At 44.5% G+C, this 27,067-nt stretch overlaps 1 protein-coding gene across 3 annotated transcripts in view; it reads left to right on the top strand.

Annotated features, from left to right (window-relative positions):
* The window catches only part of PLD5 (phospholipase D family, member 5), a 132,004-nt gene that overhangs the window by 70,170 nt on the left and 34,767 nt on the right, over positions 1-27,067 (top strand). For all 3 annotated transcript variants that reach the window (XM_005882439.2, XM_014530105.1, XM_005882438.2), the window contains one exon: positions 17,635-17,762. In XM_005882439.2, coding sequence (XP_005882501.1) covers positions 17,635-17,762 — 128 coding nt within the window. The remainder of the gene's footprint in view (positions 1-17,634; positions 17,763-27,067) is intronic.

Below are 27,067 nucleotides of genomic sequence, written 5' to 3'. Positions count from 1 at the left end.
ACCCAGGCATGTGCCCTGATCGGGAATTGAACCGTGACCTCCTGGTTCATAGGTCGATGTTCAACCACTGAGCCATGCTGGCCTGGCATCACAGCTCATCTTGGTGCTGTTTAGACATGCTGGGCATTTTGCTTGTCATCTTCCCTACATATTATATTATACATTATTAATATTATATTTATATTGTTATAGGCACTTATCACCATGCATACTATTTTTCTATACATGGGAAAATAAAGAAAAATGATGAGATATGGCTGGGCCTAAAAAGCTTCACTCTGATAATATCGTTGGAAAAGTAGAAAACACCTACTTTAGTGGATTGACAGATACAATCCACATGGATCAGAAATGCGTTATTACTTTTCCTGTTTAAGAAACATGAAATTGGCTCCCACTGTGGAAACTCTGTTATCTGACACGTTGCTGAAAATGGATTCCCTTTGGCTCACTCTGGGTACCTGCATCTGCAGATAATTTTTCTCCTGGAGCTTTTTTGCATGTCCTTTGGGTTTCATTCATCGTGAAGGATAGAATGCAGATGAGTTAGGAAGAGAGCGAGGAGCAGAAGAGTTGCTTAACTGTACACCTGCAAATCTGCTATTTGCCGCAGCTCATCCTCAATCTTGTCAACTCAACCAAAGTTAAAACTAGGGAATATGCCCAGCCAGTGTGGGTCAGTGGTTGAGCATTGACCTATGAACCAGGAGGTCATGGTTCAATTCCCGGTCAGGGCACATGCCCAGATTGTGGGCTCCATCCCCAGTAGGGGACGTGCAGGAGGCAGCCGACCAGTGATTCTCTCTCATCATTGATGTTTTGATCTCTCTCTTCCTCTCTGAAATCAATAAAAATATTTTTTAAAAATAAAATAAAATAAAAACTAGGGAATACTAGAGCGTGTAACAGCCTTTCTTCAGTGCTGCTGAGTATATGGCGACTCTAAATAGGAAATAGCTCTTAATGGATTTATGGTAAAGGCACGGTTTACGTTTCTGTTGTGAACTATGAATTAAAACTTCATTCAGTCATTGCTTCTCACACACACAAAAAAGCAGCGTTCGAATTTCAGCTTATGTATATATTACTACACCTTAGGCTCTCTTGCTGTACAATAGGTGTTCTTATAAAAATAAGAAAACAAATGATTTTCCTTTATAAAGGTGGAGCAGTAAACAGGACCTTAATTTCTCAGAGCTATATCCTAGGTACTGATCATAGACCTATCTGGCTTTTATTAAGATATATATGTGTATACAGTACTATATACAGGGTGTCCCCCAAAAATGTATACACACTTTAACAGCTGATGAGAGAGAATCACTGATCGGCTGCCTCCTGCCCGCCCCACACTGGAGATGAAGCCCCACAATCCGGGCATGCGTCCTGACCGGGAATTGAACCGTGGCCTCCCGGTTCGTAGGTCGATGCTCAACCACTGAGCCATCCTGGCCAGGCTGACCAAGGAATTCTTCAGACTTCTACATCGAGCCCAGTTTTTCTGACTCCCTTTTTGTGTCTGAATCATCGATGCCCGTGTTTTCCGCCTGTGGTGGTGCTCTGTGACTTTAAGAAACAGAGTCTCTCCTATTGTCTTTTTCCATTCTGCTTGTTTTTGAAACTTCCCAGAAAATCCCAAAAGATTCCGAGGGGAAGCGAGCCTCCTGCTCCTTCCCCGGAGGGGCCTACGTGATTTGTTGACTGAGTGTTGAGAGACGGCAGGAGACCTGTCATAACAGAGTCACCACGCGGACCACCAAGTGACACCTGTGACGCTGCCACCTGTGTGCAGCCATCGGACGACGCATCCGTGTCAGAGATGTGACGATGGGAGCTCGGTGCTTCAGGGCCAAGGGCATATGGAAATGAGCGTTGCTTTAAAATTCAGCCATAGATGAGAAAATTCAACCTAGAAACCCTGAACTCTGATAAAAATTCAATTAGATTAAGCCCGGCCATTCCGAATACCACTCTGAGGGAGGCTGATTCTAAACCAGACCCTAAAAGGAACGTATGTTCCTCAATCTGAGAATAGGGGGGCAGGTGTAAATTTGAAAATGAATACAAGCTGCCCCCATTCCCAACTTAGACATTTTGCAAGGTGACTGTTGAACTGCTTGCTCCAAATAAGCGTAACGTAATTTGAGATTTTTTTGTGCGTGTTGAGGCCTCTTTACTTAGGTTTTACTGGCTTATAACGATTCCAAAGTCAAGCTGTACATACATGTAGGTGTGGTTTTCTGTGTTCATTGCAGGTCACATGATCAAGTGTGTTTAGTAATTTCCCCAGAGGGAACTCTGTCTTCTTCTGGCTTTCATCCCACCATGTGAGAGGTTGCCGTTGTTAAGAAACCTGCATATTCCATAAGGTCTTCTGTTGTCCCAGTGAAGGGCTCTCCTTGTGATGTTCAATGCAGGAGCTGCCCCCTGGTGGTCAGTGCACTCCCACAGGGGGGGCGCTGCTCAGCCAGAAGCCGGGCTCACGGCTGGCGAGCCCAGTGGCGGGGGCAGGAGCCTCTCCCGCCTCTACGCAGTCGGACATCCCCCGAGGGCTCCCGGACTGCGAGAGGGCGCAGGCCGGACTGAGGGCCCCCCCCCCCCGCAAGTGCACGAATTCCGTGCACTGGGCCTCTAGTAAGAAATAGTCATGCTCTGTTCACTGTGATGGTTCTGTTCTGATAGAGAAAGCACATTCTAACCTGGCTGGGAGTGGTACGCCCTGGGACATGGGAGCCAACATCTGAATGTAGTCCTTCCTCCTGTCCCGAGAACTGCCTATCATCATGGAAAGGGTTCCAGCTGCCTGGCCGGAACAGTCTAGTCCAGTGATGGCGAACCTTTTGAGCTCGGCGTGTCAGCATTTTGAAAAACCCTAACTTAACTCTGGTGCCGTGTCACATATAGAAATTTTTTGATATTTGCAGCCATAGTAAAACAAAGATTTATATTTTTGATATTTCTTTTATATATTTAAATGCCATTTAACAAAGAAAAATCAACCAAAAAAATGAGTTCGCGTGTCACCTCTGACACACGTGTCATAGGTTCGCCATCACTGGTCTAGTCCCAGAGGCACCCACCCTTTTACCTTACCTACTGACCCATGCCTGTAATTCCTACTTTCCCACGTCATCTTTGCCTTTCTCCCCAATATAGGCAGCTGGCCTATGGTGGGGGGTTAGAGCAGATGTTTGTGGGTGACCTGCTGCTCTCCCATGCTGCCGGCAGGATTGAAGTAAATGCTCATATAGGTTTCAACCCTGTCTCTGCTGAATTGGCTCAAGTAGTGATAGGCAGCCCCGGACCATCCCTTCCACCACACCCTGACCTGAATGGCACTTGGTTGGTTGAATTGAATTGAATCCCCTGCCAGTAGAACTGCCAGTGCTCAATAGATACTGCCTTGAATTTCCCAACGGGACTGGATTCGGGCTTTCCTAAACCCAGCATAGACCCTTGTGATAGAAGCTTCTCTGCCTTCATGAATGCATGTCTTTGCCCTCTGGCTTAGCTCTAAGCTCTTCCCAGTGTGTCCCCTTGGTCCCCATGGCTGCAACGAAGAGCCACCTCATCTCATTGGCACTTTAGGAGACACTGATGGATGCCATTCCTTTCTAGATGCCTGGAGGAAGGTGTCCACACTCCAGGTCCCTTTTGCTGGGACCAGAGTGGTCACAGACTCCCCTTAAACTCCCTTTTCCCGCCTGAGCCCACTCCTGGCTCCAGCCCCGTCTGTGCAGCCGCGAAAGTCCCAGCAGGCGCCGGCATATGGTTCACTGTGTGCCAACCCACCATGCGGCTCAGCAAGCTGTCTGCTTGGCAACCTCACACGCCTCCCTTCCTCATTCTTACTGTTTGGGGAGTCTGTTTAGTGACTGAGATAAAATTGCCTGAGAGCCATTTCTTTATTACATGTATGTTGATTTTTTGCAAGGTGAACATTTTTTAGAGGCTGAAGAGAGAGAGGGGTGAGGCACAGATGCCCCAGTAATAAAAACCTGCCTATAACCACCAAGGGTAGGATATATATTCAACTGTCAACTTGCCAGAAAACCTACAGATTAGGGATAATGTAGGTTTTACTAAAAGTCTCTTTATCAAAACATTCGCCACACAAAAAAACCCCGCTATTTTAGGTGCATTTGCAAGGCAATTGCAGTTCATAATAGTTGTAACTAATCATCAGGTGTTGTTCTATGCACTTTATCTGCATTCTCTTTTAACCTCCAGGCATCCCTGAACGGTAGATGCTGTTATTCTTTCCATTTTCCAGATTAACTGAGACACAGACAGATGAAATCATGTGCCGAAGGTCCCATGGTTGGTGGGTAATAAAAGACGTCTGCTGTGCTAATTCCTGGCAGAATGCCCCGTGCCTACGATGTTGATCAATATTATTGGATCTCTGTAAATTACACATTTCTCAGAGGACTTAGAAAATTGCAAAAACATCCATCCCCCTCAGCGTAGCTCCATTGCCTTCTAAATTAAATGAAACCAAAAAAATTAAATGAAGAAAATTGTAAGGAATGTGATTGTGGTGCCACAGTGCATAAAATGTAGCTATTTAGCAAGATCTGTTTTGAAATCTGTCTCAGAGCGTGGTTGTTTGTTCTCAGCCACACGTACTGAAGAGTAAGGGCTGACACCACCCCTGGGTCCTGTGTAAAGATGTATTTTGTGATGAAATAAGAGACTCAGCTTTCAATTCTAGCTCTGAACCTTGAGCCAGTTGCTTTCTCACTCATCCATCTATTCATTCATTCTTTCTTTGAACAAATATTTATTGTGTTCTTACAATTGATGAGGCACTGATGGAAATAACTTGATCTCATTTGGATTTTTAAAATACAGTGGGGCCTTGACTTACGAGTGTCCCGACTAATGAGTTTTTTGAGATACCAGCTGTCTCTCTCTCTTTTGGCCGATTTTTTGCATTGAGTTGATAGAGTAATTTGAGTTAACCAGCTCCTTAACGAGCTTGGTCTCGGAACGAATTAAACTTGTAAGTCAAGGCCCCACTGTATCTGTTTGGTTGTTGTGTGGGAAATGGATTGGAGGGGAATTGAGGCAGGGAAACCAGGTAGTAGGCTGTTGAATTACCCACCAGGCAAGAGATGTTAAGGTAGAAAAAAATAAACATTTAAAATATATTTTAGCCCTCGCCGGTTTGGCTCAGTGGATAGAGCATCGGCCTGTGGACCGCCGGCTCCCAGGTTTAATTCCGGTCAAGGGCACATACCTCGGTTGCAGGCTCCTCCCCAGCCCGGGCCCTGATCATGGCACATACAGGAGGCAACCAATTGATGTGGGGGTTGTGTGTGTGTGTGTGTGTGTGTGTGTTTAAATATATTTTATTGATTTTTTTACAGAGAGGAAGGGAGAGGGATAGAGAGTGAGAAACATCGATGAGAGAGAAACATCGATCAGCTGCCTCCTGCACACCCCCTACTGGGGATGCCCGCAACCAAGGTACATGCCCCCAACCAGAATCGAATCTGGGACCCTTCAGTCTGCAGGCCGACGCTCTATCCACTGAGCCAAACCGGTTAGGGCCCAATTAATGTGTTTCTCGCACATCGATGTTTCTCTGTCTCTCCCTCTCTCTTCCACTCTCTCTAAAATCAATGGGAAAATATCCTCGGGCAAGGATTAAAAAAAACAAACCCACCACAAATAAAATACATTTTAGAAATAGAACTGGCAGACATTGAAAATGTATTGGCTGTGTGGATGGGGTTAAGAAAAAGAAAGAAGTCAAAATTACCCCAAGGGTTTAAGTCTGAGCAAGGGATTGGAAGGTGCTGTCATTTACTGAGACAGAAAGATAATAGGATTAATGGGCTTGGCATTTGGGGAAAATAAAGAGCTCTATTTTGAGCAAAGCGAATTCTGTTTTGTGCTTCTTAAAGATGCAAGTAGAGAGATTAATTCAGGTCTGACCTCTCCTCTGAGTCTAAAGCTCAAAGAAGGGCCAAGCCTACAGATGTGATCTGCGGAATCATCAGTATGGAGATAGCATTTCTAGCCACAGAGCTGAACAAGATTCTCACAGGAGTGAGTATAGCTATAGAAAGAGGCCCAGGACCAAACCCAAAGGCTTTCTAACATTTAGGGCAGTGGTTTTCAACCTTCCTAATGCCGCGACCCTTTAATACAATCCCTCATGTTGTGGGGACCCCCAATCACAGAGCTGAACAAGATTCTCACAGGAGTGAGTATAGATATAGAATGGGGCCCAGGACCAAACCCAAAGGCTTTCTAACATTTAGAACAGTGGTTCTCAACCTTCCTCATGCCGCGACCCTTTAATACAGTTCCTCATGTTGTGGGGACCCCCAACCATAACATTATTTTCGTTGCTACTTCATAACTGTAATTTTGCTACTGTTATGAATCGTAATGTAAATATCTGATATGCAGGATGTATTTTCATTGTTACAAATTGAACATAATTAAAGCATAGTGATTAATCACAAAAACAATATGTAATTATATATGTGTTTTCCGATGGTCTTAGGCGACCCCTGTGAAAGGGTCGTTCGACCCCCCAAAGGGGTCCCGACCCACAGGTTGAGAACCGCTGATTTAGAGACTTTGTAGAAACAGAGAAATTGACCAGAGAAACTGAGATAAGGGACAGTGAGGTAGGAGAAAGGAGAGAAATGTTTTCTTTGCTAAGAAATGAAGTTAGCTAAGGGTAGAGGAGGAGCCCGGCCAGTGTGGCTCAGTGGTTGAGCGTCGCCCTATGAACCAGGAGGTCACAATTTAATTCCTGGTCAGGGCACATGCCCGGGTTGCAGGCTCGATTCCCAATAGGGGGCATGCAGGACGCAGCTAATCAATGATCCTCTCTCATCATTGATATTTCCATCTCTGTCCCTCTCCCTTCCTCTCTGAAATCAATAAAAATATATTTTTTTAAAAGGAGTAGAGAAGGAGCCATTAGATTTGGCAGCATAAGTGTTCATTGATTAATTTAACAAGGGTATTGACAGCCAGGTTGATAGGGAGTGAAAAATGAGTGGCTAGGTGAAGAATTAGATAAATTTTTCTATGAAGAGAAACAAAGCATTTGGAGAAGTGGCTATAGTGGAAGTAGAAATCAAACTTAGTTCGGAAACTAAAAGGATTGTATCATTGTATTGATTGTGATGATCATTTTAAATTGAAATGGATCACCGTGATTGTGAGACTTTCTCTAGCAACCTTTGGCTGTTCTGGTGAAAGTATAGGGAAGGAAAAAGATAGAATTCATCGGAGTCTAAGATTTCCCTAGGAAAAAGCTACAGAGAGCTGACCATGAAGTATAAACTAGATAAAGAGGGGAGTAAGTGCAAGAGTTGCGTGATGGACATTGAAGAAGTGGTAAGGTCAGTGGTTTGGTCATTTCAATGATGTCAAAGTGGGACTCTAATGCATGTGAGCTGGAAGGAAAGAAGGCAGAGGTCAGAATGGTGAGCCTTAACATCATCATTTTAAATGTGTATTTACTGGCAATAGCTAAGTCTAGGATACTATGAGAATGGGTTACTAAAGAGAAACGGAGGAAAAGATCCATGGAGGGATAAAGACAAGGTCGCTAAGGGGCTAGGGCAGTGGTCGGCAAACTCATTAATTAGTCAACAGAGCCAAATATCAACAGTACAAACATTGAAATTTCTTTTGAGAGCCAACTTTTTAAAACTTAAACTATATAGGTAGGTACATTGTTATTAACTTAATTAGGGTACTCCTAAGCTGGCTTTTGCTAAAAACGTCCTCAATCTGATTGAGGTACGTTCGCTGAGGTCGACCCCTTCCAACTCTCCCATCCACACTTGTCTTGGATACTTGTTTCGTCCATCTCCTTTCGTTCATCCTCTCTATCTGTCCAAACCATCTCAACATACCTTTCTCAATCCTCGACACTACATCTTCTTTCACTCCACAACATTCCCTAAAATTAACTTAATAAACTTTACTTAAAGTTTTAAGTCAACTTCACACAGTACGTGCGCGCCCGCACGTGGTATTTTGTGGAAGAGCCGCACTCAAGGGGCCAAAGAGCCGCATGTGGCTCGCGAGCCGCGGTTTGCCGACCACTGGGCTAGAGTGTTGAGTTATCCACATTGTTTGTATCAGTGACAGTAATACGTGGTTGGCGATGGTGAGGGAAAGAGAGAAAGCAATTAACTAAAGTCTTTAATGAATGATAGAGAACCGGAAAGCTGAGAAAGGGGAGCCGCAAGCCGTGGTCATGGGGAACACAGCCAGATGACATGAATTTTAATGCAGCCTGGGATTTTGAAAAAATGAAGGAGGCATCGTCTGGAAGTGACAAAAGAGATTAAAGAGAGCACTTACTTTACTTTCTAGCCCTGAGGTCCTGGAAGTGTAAGAGATAAAACAGCCTCCCACTAAGGGGATAGCAGATGAATTAATGGCCTTAGCTTCCTGAGAAGGACTTGGATGGAATAGCTTGTTTCAGACTAATCCTCCTGCAGAGAGAATACAGTCGCACAAAAGAAAGCTATTTGAATGGATCAAGAGCAATTAAGGCATCAGGTCCTAGTGGGGCCTGGACCCGAGAGAAGAAAACTCATTAGGATGAGCCCTGTATTCACTGCCAGCTTTTCTTTTGAGGGATTTGTCAATAACATGCCAGGGACTAGAGGTCAAACAGAAAGCAGAAGCCTGAACTTCTTGAGTAGCACTGGACTGAGGAGGCAAAAATCGGAATTTTTTTTAATACAAAGTCCATCGGAAATTACAAGCATGCCAAGGCATAGCAACAAATAACTGAGAGCCACAAGCCAAGAGAAGACAACAGAAACAGATCTACAGAGACCCAGATATTGGAGAGGGACTTTGACATCACTATAATTAGTGTATTTAGGGAAAGAGAGAACTGGGTTTTTTGGGGGTTTTTTAAAGCAACTGGAAAACCCAGAACTGAAAAATACAAAAGCTGCAATTTAAAATTCCATAATAAGGTTTATTGCAGATTAGACACAACAGAAGAGGTTATTAGTGAATTGTTAGTGAGTAGAACATATCCATAGAAGTATATCACAGAGAGAAAAAGATGAAAGACACAGAAAAGAGCAAAAGGAACATGGAACATGGTTTAGGAATCTACACAAGTATAGTTGGCATTCAAGGACTATAGGAAAGAGAGAATAGCATGCAGCAGTATTTGAAGAGATACTGTTCATAACTTTCAAAACTAACAAAAGACATCAAAGTATTTACAGACACCAAGAAAGATAAATACAAGGAAAAACATACCTAGCCATATAGAAAAACTAATGGGAACCAAAAATAGGAAAACTTTTTAAAGCATTGAAAGAAAACGGGCATATGACAACCAAATGAAAAATAATGAAACTGATAAATTTTTTCTTTTCTTTCTTTCTTTTTTTAATCCTCAACCGAGGATATTTTTTCCATTGATTCTAGAGAGAGTAGGAAGTAGAAGGAGAGACAGAGAGAAACACCAATGTGAGAGAGACACATCGATTGGTTGCCTCCTGCAGGCCCCTGACCAGGGGCTGGCCTGGAGCCTGAAACCTTAATACATGCCCTTGACCAGAATCAAACCTGGGACCTTTCAGTCCGCAGGCAGACACTCTATCCACTGAGCCAAACCAGCTAGGGCTGGTAAGTATCTTTTTGACAGAATTTATGGAAGCCAGAAAACAATGTAGTGACATCTGTAGAGTGCTGAAAGAAAATAATTGCTAACCCACAATTCTATACCCAGCAATCATGACCTTCAAAAATGAAGGCAAAATAGAGATATTTTTATACAATCAGAAATTGAAAGAATTTATTTTTACAGAAGGCTCATTTTATTTTATTTTTAAAAGATCAGGCAGTTTTTTTTTTGCTTGTTTGTTTATTTGTTTGTTTTAAATATATTTTGTTGATTTTTTTTACAGAGAGGAAGGGAGAGGGATAGACAGTTAGAAACATCAGTGAGAGAGAAACATCGATCAGCTACCTCCTGCACACCCCCTACTGGGCATGTTCCCACAACCAAGGTACATGCTCTTGACCGGATTCGAACCTGGGACCGGTCAGTCCGCAGGCTGACGTTCTATCCACTGAGCAAAACCGGCCAGGGCTGAAGGCTCATTTTTTAAAGTAAGGTAAATTTTTTAGTCAGAAAGAAATGATTCTAGATGTAAGCAAAGTAAAAAAGGGAGGAATGAAATCCATTGGAAAGGATAAATATGTGGGCAAGTACAAAACAACAGTAATAATGTCTTCTGGGAATTAAAATACATGTAGATAAAACAGCACAAAAAGTGGAAGGGAGACAGTGGAGTTAAAATGTGTAGGGACTTTACATTGCCCAGGATGTTGCAAAAATATCAATTTAAGGTGATCTTGCCGAAACCGGTTTGGCTCAGTGGATAGAGCGTCGGCCTGCGGACTGGAGGGTCCCAGGTTCGATTCCGGTTAAGGGCATGTGCCTTGGTTGTGGGCACATCCCCCGTGGGAGATGTGCAGGAGGCAGCTGATCGATGGTTCTCTCTCATCGATGTTTCTAACTATCTCTCTCCCTTCCTCTCTGTAAAAAATCAATAAAATATATATTTAAAAAAATGATCTCTAGTATATCCAGGAAACAGTTTATTATAGTCACTAAAAGAGCAGGTTGGATAAAGTGAAAACTAATTGCAAGGTGATGTTTGACACCCAAATATAATAGTAGTTACATTAAATGTAAATTGTCTAAATTCTCCTACCAAAAGACAAAAGCTGTCATGCCCAGATTGCAGGCTCGATCCCCAGTAGGGTCTGTGCAGGAGACAGCCAATCAGTGTTTCACTCCCTCTCACATCAATGTTCTCTCTCTCCCACTCCCTTCCTATCGCTCTAAAAATCCATTTTTAAAAATCTTTAAAATAAACAAATAAATTAAATTAATTTGAAGTTTTTCTTGCAATTTTCACACCATATGAATATGAATGGAGTTTTTCATGGTGTGTTAAAAAGAAAGAAAAATTTAACCCCAAGAAAGTAAAAAGGACAAAATATCAAACATATGAGAAACAAAATTAATAAAATGAAAAACAAAGTCATCAGAGAGAAATTCAAAAAAGCCAAAAGTTGATTTTTGAAAAAATTGAAAATTTCATAAATTACTGAGGAACGTGGTCAAGAAAAAAAGGGGGAGACAATACCAAGCAATATCGGGGATTTAAAAAGATCATCATGCAGATATTTGAGACATTAAAGAGATCCTAAGAGGCTGTTACAAACAACCGTGCACCAATAAGTGTGAAAACTTGGGTGAAATAGACAAATGCCTTGAAAACTACCCAATAAACAGACATGGGAAGTAATGGGAAATGGAGTGTTCTCGTGGAATGGCTGTAGGAATTACAGGATACTATATGCAAAGCCATTAGCTTTGGTCTTGGCACATCGGCTGCTCTTGATGAATGACTGTGTTACTAGAATAATCATAGATGGCAGAAACAAGGTCACAGAATCCCTGTGAGGAAAGAATGAACCGTATAGACTCACAGACCACTGGCATCCTTTTGTGAATATCAGGGGGAAATGGTATAAAAAACAGCTGTGTGGTATTTATAGGTCGAAGCAGAGTTCCTGCACAGATTAGATGTGAGAGGAGGAGATGGCAGGGTTGGTGCCCAGTAGTGAGAAACAGGAATGTCATTGCCCAGCCAGTGTGGCTCAGTGGTTGACCTTCAACCTACAAACCAGGAGGTCACGGTTCAATTCCCGGTCAGGGCACATGTCTGGGTTGTGGGCTCAATCCCCAGTGTGGGGGGTGCAGGAGGCAGCCAGTCAATGATTCTCCCTCATCATGGATGTTTCTATCTCTTTCTCCCTCTCCCTTCCTCTCTGAAATCAATATAGTTAATAAAAAGAAAGGAACAGAAATGTCACAGGCAGGGGCAGGCACCACATTCTCTACCTACTAAGAATGTTACACGGACATGAAAATATCTATATATATCAAAGGCTAATATGCAAATTGTCCACTCAGAAGTTCCCTGGGAGAGCAGGAGTTCGATCGCTTGCTGTGACGTGCGCTGACCACCAGGGGGCGGCACAGAACATGGCGGGTGACCAGCGGCTGAGGCAGGGCACTGAGGTAGTGAGGGAAGGAGGAGGCGGGGAGGTCAGGCCTAGGGACCCTAACCTGCACGAATTTCGTGCACCAGGCCTCTAGTAGGTGAATAATATACCACCAACAGTTTGGGAATGAATGCAGTGAACATAAAGGGAGGATGTGTGCAACATTTATGTTGCAGTTCTAACCTGAAAACCTGTTCATTTGTTCCTATAATAGCCTTGGAAATTAATAATAGCTGCCTTCATTCATGGCTGTAAGACGTTGATTAATTCTTTTGATGTTTCCCAGGCACCTTTTTCTTGAGTTTTAAATAACCATGCCGCCAAGTCCAGGAAGTTACCTGTGAGCGTCTCTGTAATTAGATTGAAAAAGACCATTTGTCAGTTGGAAATGACAACTGGTATAAGAAAAGGAAATTTTAAAAAAGAAAATCGTATTCCGGTATTTTGCTTGTGGTCCTTCATTTTTAGGTTTGGGGATTGACTAGAACTCCAGGGGTTTTTCGAAGACCTTATAACTTCTGGAGACTCTAAAAAGAGAATCGGGCAACTGCAGTGGCCTGCTGTGAGATGGAGGTTCTGATACACACTTTGTATTTGATCTCATGTGAGAATTCTCATGATAACCAGAGCAGTCATACGTGATGCAACACACTTCCCCGGCCACATACGCAAGGGAGATATCTTCAAAGAATGGATCAGCTGCCTCTGATCATTCTGATCATTAGAAATAAAAGTTTTGTCTTAATAGATTCTGCAGGAGGGCTCTGGCATAGGCAGGAATTCTGGGGCGTGTCCATGAAGAGAGGGCACCGTGGAAAAGTTACCCCCAGACCAGGCAGGGCAGCCAGGTAGGGAGGGATGGTGTGTTGTAGGCGTGTGGCTGGGGCTGAGCGCCTGTCCTCACTCCCACGCAGCAGCTGGAAACAGCAGGCGAGCCCCTGCCTCCTGCCCTGTCGCCCAGCCCCTCTGCTGTGAAAGTGTAACCGTGAAAATGAGGCAACAAATTGATAACCTGCCCGTGAAGCCTTCTTGCCCCTGCCAAGGGCAGAAAATGATTTTACCCGTTTTACCAGGTCCTGACTTTGATGTAAAATAGAAACCAATGTGTGGCTCAGTGGTTGAGTGTTGACCTATGAACCAGGAGGTCACAGTTCCATTCCCAGTCAGGACACATGCCCAGGTTTCCGGCTCGATCATTGGTGTTTCTATCTCTCTATCCTCCCTTCCTCTCTGAAATCAATAAAAATGTCCTATATAATAAAAGCCTAATATACTAAGTGTCCGGTCGTTCGGTCATCCGTTCAACCAATCAAAGCGTAATATGCTAATGATATGCTAAGGCAGCTCAACCACTCTCTATGACGTGCACTGACCACCAGGGGGCAGACAGTTGACCAGTTGCTATGACATGCACTGACCACCAGGGGACAGACGCTCTAACCAGTAGATTAGCTTGCTGCTGGGGTCCAGCCCATAAGGACCAGCCGAACACACCCTGGAGCCCTCCCATGGTTCCTTCCCAGCTGGCCAACCTCCCGCATCCCTCCCTGGCCCCGATTGTGTACCGGTGGGGTCCCTGGTCCTAGCCTGCATCCTCTCGCAATCTGGGACCCCCTCAGGGGATATTGGAGAGCCGGTTTTGGCCTGATCCTGCAGCCATGCTGAGAGACCCAATGCACCGGGCCTCTAGTATTTAGAGAAAAACAGATGGGGACCAGGAAGAATTGCTCGATCCCCAGTAGGGGGCGTGCCGGAGGCAGCCGGTCAATGATCCTCCCTCATCATGGATGTTTCTATCTCTCCCTCTCCCTTCCTCTTGAAATCAAGAAGCATGTATTTTTAAAAAATAGAATAGAAATCAGCTCAGATGCCGACATGCCTAGGGAGGTGAACTCACGGGAACTTAGGGGAATTAGGGCAGCCCTGTCCTTGAAGACCTGGTTGGCTGCAAAGAACATTAAAGAGAAAAACTCTCTGGTTTCTCGGATGATTTGAGATTTCTCGGATGACTATCGAATTGGAATGGATAGCAGCTTTGTGACTTTTTTTCTCCAAGAGGGAGAATAAATGTTGAAACGTTTGGCTCTCAAAGCATCTGAAGTGTTGGGCATTTTGTTCAAGTCGCGTTAGAAAGTCCTGTCAAACTGCCTGCCCATTCCTGTGTGATGACTTTTGTTTGGAAGGGAGCCATATTTCGATTCCCGTAACCATATCTCCCACATATAAAAGGTATTTTCCCTCTAGCGTCCTTCCTGCCTGTGGCTGGGTCCTTCCGGATCGAATATGTTTGCTCAGAATTTGCCCTGGAAATTCCACTGATTTCCTGTGGCCAGTTATTCAGAAAAAGAAAGGTAGACAGAGGGGGTAAGTGAAGGTGTTTTTAAATACACTCACTCTTCATTCACTTAGTTATTTTCATTCACTCAGTGTATGAACCTCTAAAACATACGTGGCACCGTGCTACTTGCTGGAATTAAACGAATAAAAACCAGCCCCTCAAAGATTTCCCCCATGTTTTTTTGCGTGTGGTATTTTTTTCCCCATTTCTTTTTTTTTTTCATTTCATTTCCTTGTATTCTTTTTTTATGTATATATTTTTATTGATTTCAGAGAGGAAGGGAGAGGGAGAGAGAGATAGAAATATCCATGATGAGAGAGAATCTTTGATTGGCTGCCTCCTGCATGCCCCCCACTGGGGATCAAGCCCACAACCCGGGCATGGGCCCTGACCAGGAATCGAACCGTGACCTCCTGGTTCATAGGTCCATGCTCAACCCGAGCCATGCCGGCCGGGCTCCTTGTATTCCTTTAGCTTTTGATTGGGGAGAGTTTTTAATAGGGACTTCATCAGGAGTCCTTCCTGAGAGACTCGTTTGTGAGAGCAACGCCTCTCCAGTGTCAGAATAGGTCAGATTGTTGTGCAGTCTGGGCAGGAGGGAGGGACAGCCTCGAAGCTAAAGTAGGAACCTCGAGTCTGAGCTTACTTTCTAGCTGGGCGTTCAAACCAGTCATTCCCTTCCGCATGACTCCATCCCTGGCGCCCTGGTTAGCAGTCTCTAGGATCCTGGCGGGTAGACGCCAAAGAATGGGCGGGTTCTCTGTAACCTTTGTCATTCTTTGCAATAACGAGGAAAATGCTATACAAATACCAGGGAGCCTGTAATTGATGATCTCAAAACCTTTCTGAACCCGTGAACGCAGAGCCATGCGGTCATGACAAGTGATTGTTATCCTATGCTGTCCCCTTTCGCCTCCAAGCCAGTGGATTCCAAAAATGTTGCTAATTAACTTGACTAAACTGTGCTGGTCTTAGGAAAGCTCCCAGAATGGGCTGGCTTGACCTTTGCGTTGCTCACACAGCTAATACATTCAAGAGAAGCCCCGGATTGGTGAGAAGAGTTCCTGCCGCAAACTGCTTTCAGGAAAGATCTGAGCGCCTTTGCAGAAATCTATAATTATTGATGCTGATGCATTTCCCTGTTAGACACACCAAAGCTGGCAATAAACTCTTTTTTATGATACTCTTAGGGGTACATGCACATGTGATAAAATATTTAAAAACAAGCCTGGCCGGCGTGGCTCAGTGGTTGAGCATCAGCCTATGAACCAGGAGGTCATGGTTCAATTCCTAGTTAAGGCACATGCCCGGGTTGCAGGCTCCATCCCCAGTGTGGGGCGTGCAGGAGGCAGCCGATCAGTGATTCTCTCTCATCATTGATGTTTCTCTCTTTTTCTCCCTCTCCCTTTCTCTCTGAAATCAATAAAAATATTTTTGAAATGATAAAAAATAAGAACAAGACAATGGCCAACACCGAGTTCAGGATTGTGGCTACATCAGAGGAGCGTGGCAGGGTATGGGATCAAATATAAACTCACAAAAGCTTTAACGCAGGATTTCAAACTCGTGGGACTGTCAGCATGCGGGCAGGCTCAGTCTTTGCTGTGGGGACTGCTCTGTGTGTGAGCAGCGTCCTTGAACTCTACCCACCTGATGCTAATAGCGCTCCTCTCCCCAGTTGTGACAAACAAAAATGTCTCCAGATAGAACTCATGTCCCCCGGGGACAGGGGGACAAAATTGCCACTGATTGGGAAGCACTGCTTTAATAGATTGTTAAGCCCTGGCCGGGTTTCTCAGTGGTTAGAGCGCCAGCCTGCGGACCAGAGTGTCACTGGTTCAATTCCCAATCATGGGCATGTACCTTGGTTGCAGGTTCCCAGCCCCAGTTAGGGTGAGTGTAGGAGGCAGCCAATCAATGTGTCTCTCTCATGTCATTGTTTCTCTCTCTCTCTTTCTCTCTCTCTTTTCCCCTCCCTCTCCCTTCCACTCTCTCCAGGAATCAATGGGAAAAATATCCTCGGGTGAGGATTTAAAAAAAAAAAAAAAGAATGGTTAAGGTTCTAGTTTTTAGAAAGATAGAAGGTTCACAGGTGTCTATACGTATATGGTGCTTCCTAATTGTAGTTTACATATACCTCTTGAATCTATAAATGTTCGGTCATAAAATTTATTGAAGCTGATGATAATATGCTTTCAACAGGTGACTTTCTGGAAATAAAATTGCAGGTGGGATTTGTTTGATTTTCATGATGATAATCCACAGGGAATGTGGAACTTTATTCTTTTTTACTTTTAACCACAAGGTACTAGCGTACTTCCTCTTGTGTCATTGTGATGAGTATTTTGACAGGATGCTTATTTTAAATCTTCAAAATTTGGAACATTTAATTGTGCAATTTGTGCAACTTGCTGAAAATTGCATGAGTTTTCAGGCTAGGGCTGAATATTTTTAGTCAAATATTAAATATATACAGGGTGTCCCCAAAAATATATACACACATTTGAGTAATTATAAAGGCAGTGTTTATTAAAATACACTTCATTTTCATTGAACAGCTGTGTGGCTCCATGGTTGAGCATCAACCTATGAACCAGGAGGTCAGGGTTTGATTCCCGGTCCAGTCACGTGCCCGGGTTGCGGGCTCTATCCCCAGTAGGGGGCGTGCAGGAGGCAGCTGATCAGTGATTCTCATTATTGATGTTTCTATTTTTCCCTCTCCCTTTCTCTCTGAAATAAATAAATATATGTGTGTGTGTGTGTACATATACATATATATATATGGTGTGTACACATTTTTGGGGGGATATCTTGTATATATAAACGTGGGGCTTCTAGAATTATGTGTGCATAAAATAAAGTACAAAATTATCTGATTAATACCTTAAGAATAACAGTAAAGACACAGAATGCCCTCCAAAACCAGCTTAAATAACAAGTAATTTAGCCCGGCTGGTGTGGCTCAGTGGTTGAGCATCGACCTATAAACCAGGAGGTCACGGTTGGATTCCCGGTCAGGGCACATGCCTGGGTTGCAGGTTCGATCCCCAGGATGGGGCGTGCAGGAGGCAGCTGATGGATGCTCCTCTCTCCCTGAATTGGGGTCCATGCACACCACGAGGATTGGGGCGGTGGCTGACTGGTTGCTCGTCCAGGGCCTGGACACGGAGGCTGACGGCATCTCCTTGAACTCCTAGGCGCCGAGGTGACCTACATGAACATGTCCGCCTACAACAAGGGCCGGCTGCAGTCCTCCTTCTGGATCGTGGACAAGCAGCACGTCTACATCGGCAGCGCTGGCCTGGACTGGCGGTCCCTGGGACAGGTAACCCTCCCGCGGCTCACGCACACACTCAGAGTTTTCTCAGCATCGAAACTGCCCCGTTTCTAAAGCACACAGTCCCCTCTGCTGTGGTTGAGGGAAATCAACCTACAGCATTCATTATTATTTTTTAAAAATATATTTGTATTGATTTCAGAAAGGAGTGGAGAGGGAGAAGGAGAGAGAAATGATGAGAATCATTGATCGGCTGCCTCCTACACACCTCCTACTGGGGATGGAGCCCGCAACCCAGGCATGTGCCCTGACCGGGAATCAAACCTGTGACCTCCTGGTCCATAGGTCGGTGCTCAACCACTGAGCCACGCCGGGCTGGGCTCATTGTTAATTTTAACTGTACTGTTTGATGAGGGTCACCTTTAGTTAATGTGGAATGGTAGGCCTTTCCTTGTCAGAATCATCTTTAAAAAAAAAAAAAACTGCTTTAGGCTTTTGTAACTCAGATGCATTAGATCAGGGGTCCTCAAACTTTTTAAACAGGGGTCCAGTTCACTGTCCCTCAGACCGTTGGAGGGTCTATAGTTTTAAACTATAGTTTAAAAAAAAACTATGAACAAATTCCTATGCACACTGCACATATCTTATTTTGAAGTAAAAAAACAAAACGGGAACAAATACAATATTTGTATTTGCATGTGGCCCGCGGGCCGTAGTTTGAGGACCCCTGCATTAGATTCTTTGGAGCAGGCCAGGGTGGGATTCCTGTTACCTAAACCTAAATCTCCAGGATCCGATTACGTAATCTACGAGATAGAGGAAAACATGCACATTGTGTAACATAGTATGTTTTAGAATAGGAATTTGTGTTATTCTTTTAATAAGTCTTAAGATGAAGATGTCATCTTTCTCTCTGTAAATAATAATTTTGAATTTTGAAAGTACACTTGAACGGTCTTGTCATTTTCATGTATTTGTTTGTGTCCACGTGATCCATGGTGGATTACATCACCTTCTTCCCATTGGTCAACCGGTGGCAGGAAGTGCTGGATCATTGGTGCACAGGGAGACTTGCCCATCACCCGGGCACAGGGCCCACACGTACTACATTTTAGCTCAGCTCTGTAATAGTAAGGCGGAGGCAACCTTGGGTAGGTTGGCCAAGGGCCATAGGCTTGAATAAAATATCTGCGTTGGTGGGAAATCTTTAAGCTGCCGGTGATTTGGGGCCATATGGGACGTCCTACAGGGACTTCTTTTGTAGAAATCTGCATCCCTCTGTTGGTTGTAAATTTAATAGCAGGGTAAACTTCACTTGGGGTGGGGGGGATTGGGAAGAGGCGAGTGGAAGAAATTTTTGCATCTTTTTCCCCCCAAAAAAACACTACTATTTATGTGCTAGATACTGTGTGAATGGCATTAGATATACTTCTTCATTTGTCATAACAGCCTAAGGGTGGATGTTATTTCCATCTTCCCAATGAAGACGGTATTGGAAGATAAAAACTAGAATAGATTCTATTGTTGCTCTCCTCGCCTGTAAAATAGTAAAACGATCTATTTGCTCGGCTAGTCTTCAGATGGTTCTCCGGGTGGTTGGGTCTGTAATTAATTCAGTTGTGTTTTTGATGTGTTCATGGGAGGAGGCCAGCACAGCGCTGACCTGCTCCACCATCTTGACTGGAACCTAGAGATGCTTCTTAAATCTTTAAAATATATCTTTATTGATTTCAGAGAGGAAGGGAGAGGGAGAGAGAGATAGAAACATCAATGATGAGGGAGAATCATGGATCGGCTGCCTCCTGCACGCCCCCTTACTGGGGATTGAGCCCGCAACCTGAATCCAACCTTGACCTCCTGGTTCATAGGTCAACGCTCAATCACTGAGTCACAGCGGCCGGGCTGGATCTTAGAATCTTTAGATTGATGGGTTAGTTGGCAGAATCTGCATCTTTCATTTTATTCCTGGCAATTTGGGAGTCAGGTATGAACCAGCCCAAAGTTGCCATGTTCTCATCTTTCTGCTGCTAAACCAAACTCAAAAACTAAAAGAAATCTCGTCTCTATTCTCGTAACAATCTTTCCTATTTTTCTCCTGGAAGAGACTCTATTCTTTGATGGGGGTGGAGAGGAGACATAGCTGGGGAAGGAGAAGGATTTAAAACTCTTCTGGCCCTGGCCAGTTTGCTCAGTGGATAGAGCGTTGGCCTGCAGACTGAAGGGTTGTGGGATCGATTCTGGTCAAGGGCACATACCTCGGTTACAGGCTCAATCCCAGTCAGGCGCATGTGGAAGACAACCAATGATGTGTCTCCTCTCACATCGATGTTTCGTTCTCTCTCTCTCTCTCTCTCTCTCTCTCTCTGTCTCTCTGTCTCTCTGTCTCTCTGTCTCTCCCTCTCCCTTCCACTCTCTCTAAAAAAATCAATGGAAAAAATGTCCTCAAGTGAAGATTAACAAAAATAAAGTAAAATAAAACTCTTCTGCATGAACATTTCACATCCCATTAGCTGCCCTGCCTCTGTATGTCAACTGCTTACCTACTGGTGACTCCTCTTCCATCAACACCCACCCCTTCTCCTCCTCCTCTCCAGGCTTATGCACAAACGGTGTCTCCTACCTGGTCCGCCCCTTCCCTATAGTTCTTCATATTTGGGACAATGTTCTTGCACTTAATCATTCATCTTGAATTAGTTCCCCTTTCGGCTGTGCCTGACGGTGGGGTTTTTCTCGCTCTGCCTCGGTGCGACATAAAGCACTCTCAGCAGGAGCCCTGCATTGGAACAGAATTTAATCGGAGCAGAGTTGTGCGTGAAGCTAACAATGACATGAAGCATTATGATACATTTCCCAGGTGTCAAACTCAACCTACATCAAGCAGCCTGGTATTTTGTGAAGTTTTCTAGTGAAATCAGATTATTGCCTTTGATGTATGGAGAAATAATAAAACTAATAAAAATACCAGCTTCAGTGTATGGAGGGATTTCTCTATACTAGGCATTCTTCTAAGCAATTAAAGAGTATGAACTCATTTAATATTTACAATAACCCGTTCTTGTAAACACCATCATCTCTTTATTTCACAAAGGCAGAAGCCGAGACACAAATAAGTAACATACCCAAGGTCACCTTCCCGGAAATGTCAAAGCTAGAATGCATACTCAGGCAATCTAGCTCCAAACCCCTCCCTCTTACTTCCCTGCTAATAATTTTTAAAAGTAAATTATTTATGAAAAAGCATTTTTCTTTCATGATGTTGCTTGCTGTGATACCAAGCTGTCAGGTTTTCTTTCTCACATACTTTTCTTTAAGAAAAGCTAATGCTAATCTGTAATACTTTCAACAATAAAGATTCATTTAAGAAAAGGAGAGAAAATCTAACACTATTTGTTTAAAACAAAAAAACCTTCACTCATTCACATCTTCCTGATTCCAAACCCATTGTGACATCATAGCCATAGAATGACACCTTTGCTCAATACTTGAGTTCTTTTTTGTTTAATTTTTTTTTTATATTTTATTGATTTTTTACAGAGAGGAAGGGAGAGGGATAGAGGGTTAGAAACAGAAACATCGATCAGCTGCCTCTTGCACACCCCCTACTGGGGATGTGCCCGCAACCCAGGTACATGCCCTTGACCGGAATCGAACCTGGGACCTTTCAGTCTGCAGGCCGACGCTCTATCCATTGAGCCAAACCGGTTTCGGCAATACTTGAGTTCTTGATCTCAATCAACCTTTGGGTTCAATTCCCAAGACTAGGAATTCAATATGTTTGTGCTTCTGCATTCCTGTCCTCTAGGGGTTCAGGGTGACCCCTAGAATCCACGGCCACGGGAGCTTGTGGGAGAAAAAGGACCACCACCGGCTTTTCCACATGGGGGTCAGGATTGAGGACTCTCAGGAGCTCCTAACGACACCATGGAGGAAACAATAGCAACAACACAATACGGCACCAACAAAGCAAATGGAAGAGTAGCTAGTATGTGAGGTAGAAAGAAAAGGGCACAGACATAACACTTAACTGTTTCAGAGGAGAAACCTCTATTCATGGCAATATTCAAAAATGGACCTGCATCTCAGGAAAGAAAAATGGACAAGACTAGGAGAGATTGGTTTTTCCTAGTGGCCACGTTCCCTTCCCTGTCCCCTTCTCTCTCACCCCCAACACCATTTTCTGTTTTGTTTTGATTGCAACTGACAATATTTTGTGGGAAATGTACTCTTCTGTTCCAGGGCCTCTTTGGCAATTCTGCCTGGTCACCGCTCCTTTCTCTAACTCCCGGAACTGGCGGGGAGGAGATCTGCACACTCGGTTCCCCATTTCCTTTTCTGGACCATGGTTCCTCCAACCGGTGCCTCCAAATTTCCATTAATGACCCCACGATGCTCCAAAGCAACTCCTTCTCCATGTCCGTCCATGGGGGTTACCGTGGCGTCTCATATCCTCTCCCACTGCAACCACAGACACTCAGAAATTCTTTCTCTGCCCAAACTATTTTATGACATTCCAACTAGTCATCTTGTAATTGATTTCAGAGAGGAAGGGAGAGGGAGAGAGAGAGAGAGAAACATCAATGATGAGAGAGAATCATAGATCGGCTGCCTCCTGCACGCCCGCACTGGGGATTGAGCCCACAACCCAGGCATGTGCCCTGACTGGGCAACGAATGGTGACCTCCTGGTTCATAGGTCGATGCTCAGCCGCTGAGCCACGCCAGCCGGGCTCATATCTACTTTAACGAGTGCTGAAATGCATTGCTTTTCAAACTGGATTTTAAACATTTTGTGGGTTTATGCCGTTTTTTTCCCCAAACTCTCTGCCATGATTGGCGCAGTTCTCTGACTACTGTAAACATGCAGTGACTGTCTGTTGATGATCTTTAACCCACAAGCACTGGCTTGCCAGCTGTGCAGCTGTTCTGTTGCTAAGGAGACAGGCCCTTCAGGTACCAGCTTCGGAATCACATATTTTTCTTAAGGTAGCACGTTGTGGTGAAAAAACCATTCGCCTGCGAATCCTGACACTGGACATGAAGGTATGAGGGGCATGTGTAAGTGACCTAGCATCTCCCCAGCCCAACCCCTTAAACCTGTGCCTCAGTGTTCTCATCCGTGAGAGCGGAGGGTGGGCTGAGAGCTCCATTTCTGGAGATAGGTAGGCTTTAAGGAATATGTGATCCAGGAAATTAACCATGAAAAGTAACTCATGGCCCACCAGGTTTGATGAATGTTGGATATTCAGTCCTCTTAGCGTCACAAAGCTCCGTAGCATGTGAAGAGCTCTAAGGAATCTGACAGAGGAAACATAACTAGTTAGTTAGTTAGTTAGTTAGTTAGTTATTTTGCTAATCCTCACCGATGTGAAGAGCTCTAAGGAATCTGACAGAGGAAACATAGCTAGCTAATTAGTTAGTTAGTTAGTTATTTGGCTAATCCTCACCGGAGGATAATTCTCCATTGACTTTAGAGATATTGGAAGGAAGGGGGAGAGACAGAGAGAGAGAAACATCAATGTGTGAGAGACACATCGATTGGTTGCCTTCCGCACACACCCCAACCAGGGATCAAGCCTGCAACCAAGGTATGTGCCCTTGACCGAAATCGAACCCAGGACCCTTCAGTCCTCTCCCTTGACCGAAATCGAACCCAGGACCCTTCAGTCCTCCGACCGACGCTCTATCCACTGAGCCAAACTAGCCAGGGCAGTGAGGAAACATATTTAAATATATGTTTGTTCGATCTTAAGGTGTACGGAATGACACTCTATCCACTGAGCCAAACCAGCCAGGGCAGTGAGGAAACATATTTAAATTAAACCCAGTTTGTCAATCGTAGGGTGTACGGAGTCCTTTCCTCAGATAGTGACCATCACTCTCCCACTGAAATACCAGTTCCGAGATGAAAAGCTTCAGTGATTCTAGATACCCAGCCATTCTCTCCCTGCCCAGGCTGCAGGAGCAGGTCTGGGCAGGTGGCTCAGCCGCTGTGGCCCATCCCAGGTGGCTGCGTGGTCCCACCACCAGCCCAGCGCTGCGGACAGTCACCGGAAGTAACTCCTCCTACTGAGCTGGAGTTGGTGCAACCCAAGAGCTGGCCTGTTTTACTATTGATCGTTTAGGTCTTTTCCACTAAAACTGGACTAAGATTAAAATACACATTAACAGGGTTTAAATGGCATATTTCTGTTTGTTCAATCATTTAAAAAATATTATTATTTAAAAATCTCCCCCATTCCAGAATTGTCAGATTCTTGCAATCAATGAATCTATTGAACCTTCAACACCAAACTAATCATTCATTTAAGAGGGTATGTTGAGAAAATTATAGCCCTGGCCGGTTTGGCTCAGTGGATAGAGTGTCAGCCTGCAGACTGAATGGTCCCGGGTTTGATACCAGTCAAGGGCACATGCCCGGGGTGCGGGCTCGATCCCCAGTCGGGGCCGTGCAGGAGGCAGCCGATCAATGATTCTCTCTCATCATTGAGGTTTCTATTTCCTTCTTCCTCTCCCTTCCTCTCTCTGAAATCAATAAAAATATATTTTTTTAAAAAGCTGGAAGGAAATGAAACAGGAGAAACATGGCGAAGCTGCCTCCCGGTGACTGGTGGACCGTGAGACATGCTCAGGGGAAGCAGTGGACATTATTCGCAGCATCTGGGGCTTTAAAAAGCTGGAAGGAAATGAAACAGGAGAAACATGGTGAAGCTGCCTCCCGGTGACTGTGAGACATGCTCAGGGGAAGCAGTGGGCATTATCCAGCACCTGGGGCAGGGCCCACGGGGAGAACGACCGTGCTGTCAGCAGACGTGGGGACTGTCTAGGAAGGGGCAGTGCTGGTGTCCGGGGGCAGGTGGAGCAGAGATTGGCTGCTGCCGATGCTTTAAGAGCTTGAGCACCTGAGTAGTAAGGGTCCTTGGTTGGCCCTAAAGCTGCTGATGTCATCACAGCTGCTGTTTCTGTCCATAACCGTCGTGTGGGATGTTAAGGCGAGTGGCACTCCCCAGACAAGCCTGGATTTCTTTCAAGCCTTCCTAGGCGTTGAAGTCATAGCCGCACATCAGCCATCAAAAACGGCGGTAAGACTTTGAGGAGTCTTTGATTCCTTCTTCTTGTCTTTCTTTTTTTTTAAAAATATATTTCTGTAGATTTCCGAGAGGAAAGGAGAGAGGGGGAGAGAGAGAGAGAAACATCAATGATGAGAGAGAATCATTGATCAGCTGCCTCCTGCTCGCCCCCTACTGGGGATCGAGCCCAAAACCTGGGCATGTGCCTGACCGGGAAATCAAAAATATTATTATTTAAAAATCTCCCCCATTCCAGAATTGTCAGATTCTTGCAATCAATGAATCTATTGAACCTTCAACACCAAACTAATCATTCATTTAAGAGGGTATGTTGAGAAAATTATAGCCCTGGCCGGTTTGGCTCAGTGGATAGAGTGTCAGCCTGCAGACTGAATGGTCCCGGGTTTGATACCAGTCAAGGGCACATGCCCGGGGTGCGGGCTCGATCCCCAGTCGGGGCCGTGCAGGAGGCAGCCGATCAATGATTCTCTCTCATCATTGAGGTTTCTATTTCCTTCTTCCTCTCCCTTCCTCTCTCTGAAATCAATAAAAATATATTTTTTTAAAAAGCTGGAAGGAAATGAAACAGGAGAAACATGGTGAAGCTGCCTCCCGGTGACTGTGAGACATGCTCAGGGGAAGCAGTGGGCATTATCCAGCACCTGGGGCAGGGCCCACGGGGAGAACGACCGTGCTGTCAGCAGACGTGGGGACTGTCTAGGAAGGGGCAGTGCTGGTGTCCGGGGGCAGGTGGAGCAGAGATTGGCTGCTGCCGATGCTTTAAGAGCTTGAGCACCTGAGTAGTAAGGGTCCTTGGTTGGCCCTAAAGCTGCTGATGTCATCACAGCTGCTGTTTCTGTCCATAACCGTCATGTGGGATGTTAAGACGAATGTCACTCCCTAGACAAGCCCGGATTTCTTTCAAGCCTTCCTAGGGGTTGAAGTCATAGCCGCACATCAGCCATCAGAAACGGCGCTAAGACTTTGAGGAGTCTTTGATTCCTTCTTCTTGTCTTTCTTTTTTTTTAAAAATATATTTCTGTAGATTTCCGAGAGGAAAGGAGAGAGGGGGAGAGAGAGAGAGAAACATCAATGATGAGAGAGAATCATTGATCAGCTGCCTCCTGCTCGCCCCCTACTGGGGATCGAGCCCAAAACCTGGGCATGTGCCCTGACCGGGAATCAAACCTTGACCTCCTGGTGCATAGGTTGATGCTAAACCGTGGAACCATACCGGCTGGGCTGTTTTGTTTTATTTTTATTTGTTAATATATTTTTATTGATTTCAGAAAGGAAGGGAGAGGGAGCGAGAGATAGAAACATCAATAATGAGAGAGAATCACTGATCAACTGCCTCCTGCTCGCCCCCTACTGGGGATTGAGCCCGCAACCCGGGCATGTGCCCTTGACCGGAATCGAACTCGGGATCCTTCAGTCCACAGGCCAGTGCTCTATCCACTGAGCCAAGCCAGCTAGGGCTTGTTTCATTTTTAATATTGAGATAAAACTCTATGGGCAACGCTCATTAAATATATACATACAGATTTCATTTCCTTCAACAAACATTTATTTTAAATGTTTCACTGGATTTCTTTGAGGGCTTAGACCTCAGAAATGCATTTATCTTAACGACTATATTTAAAGAGATTCGTGTAGGTGAATTTTACTGCCCCATTTTTCTTACTTCGTGCCTTTCACATTTTAATTGGGAAAAATTGGAATGTATTGACTTGATACAATGACTAGCGAGAATGCGCCCATAAATCATTCTTCCTACTTCAAGTGTTACAGCTCCAGCATCCATTATAATTAGCTGTCACTTCCGCCCTTTATTGTTGAAGTCACCAAAATGTAGCTGTCATATTTATCAAAACCTTTTCTGAAGTTCAGTTCCCACAGCAGCTGTGAGGAAAATTAGCTCCGTTGCCTGGTACCTTTGTAACGTGGCCTTCTTAACCCCCACCCACATGCTGCCAACCGCTTCTATGTTGTTTTAGCCGAAGTTGATTGTGCCGTATCTGGACCTTAAGAACTGCCTAAAAACACTCTTTTGTTCCTGATTGCCCACACGACTGGATGTTTGTTCTACAAGTGGTGGACATGAGTTGCATTCTCAGAGTGCTGTGGGAGAAATTTTGCTTAAGGATAAAGCAACATTAAAATAAGCCAGCCCCAGCTGGTTTGGCTCAGTGGATAGAGCAGTGGTCGGCAAACTCATTAGTCAACAGAGCCAAATATCAACAGTACCACGATTGAAATTTCTTTTGAGAGCCAAATTTTTTAAACT

This window comes from Myotis brandtii, unplaced genomic scaffold, assembly GCF_000412655.1.
Source record: "Myotis brandtii unplaced genomic scaffold, ASM41265v1 scaffold717, whole genome shotgun sequence".
NCBI classification, from domain to species: domain Eukaryota; kingdom Metazoa; phylum Chordata; class Mammalia; order Chiroptera; family Vespertilionidae; genus Myotis; species Myotis brandtii.
The sequence above is the reverse complement of the archived record's forward strand: the minus strand, read 5'-3'. Positions and strand labels throughout refer to the sequence as shown.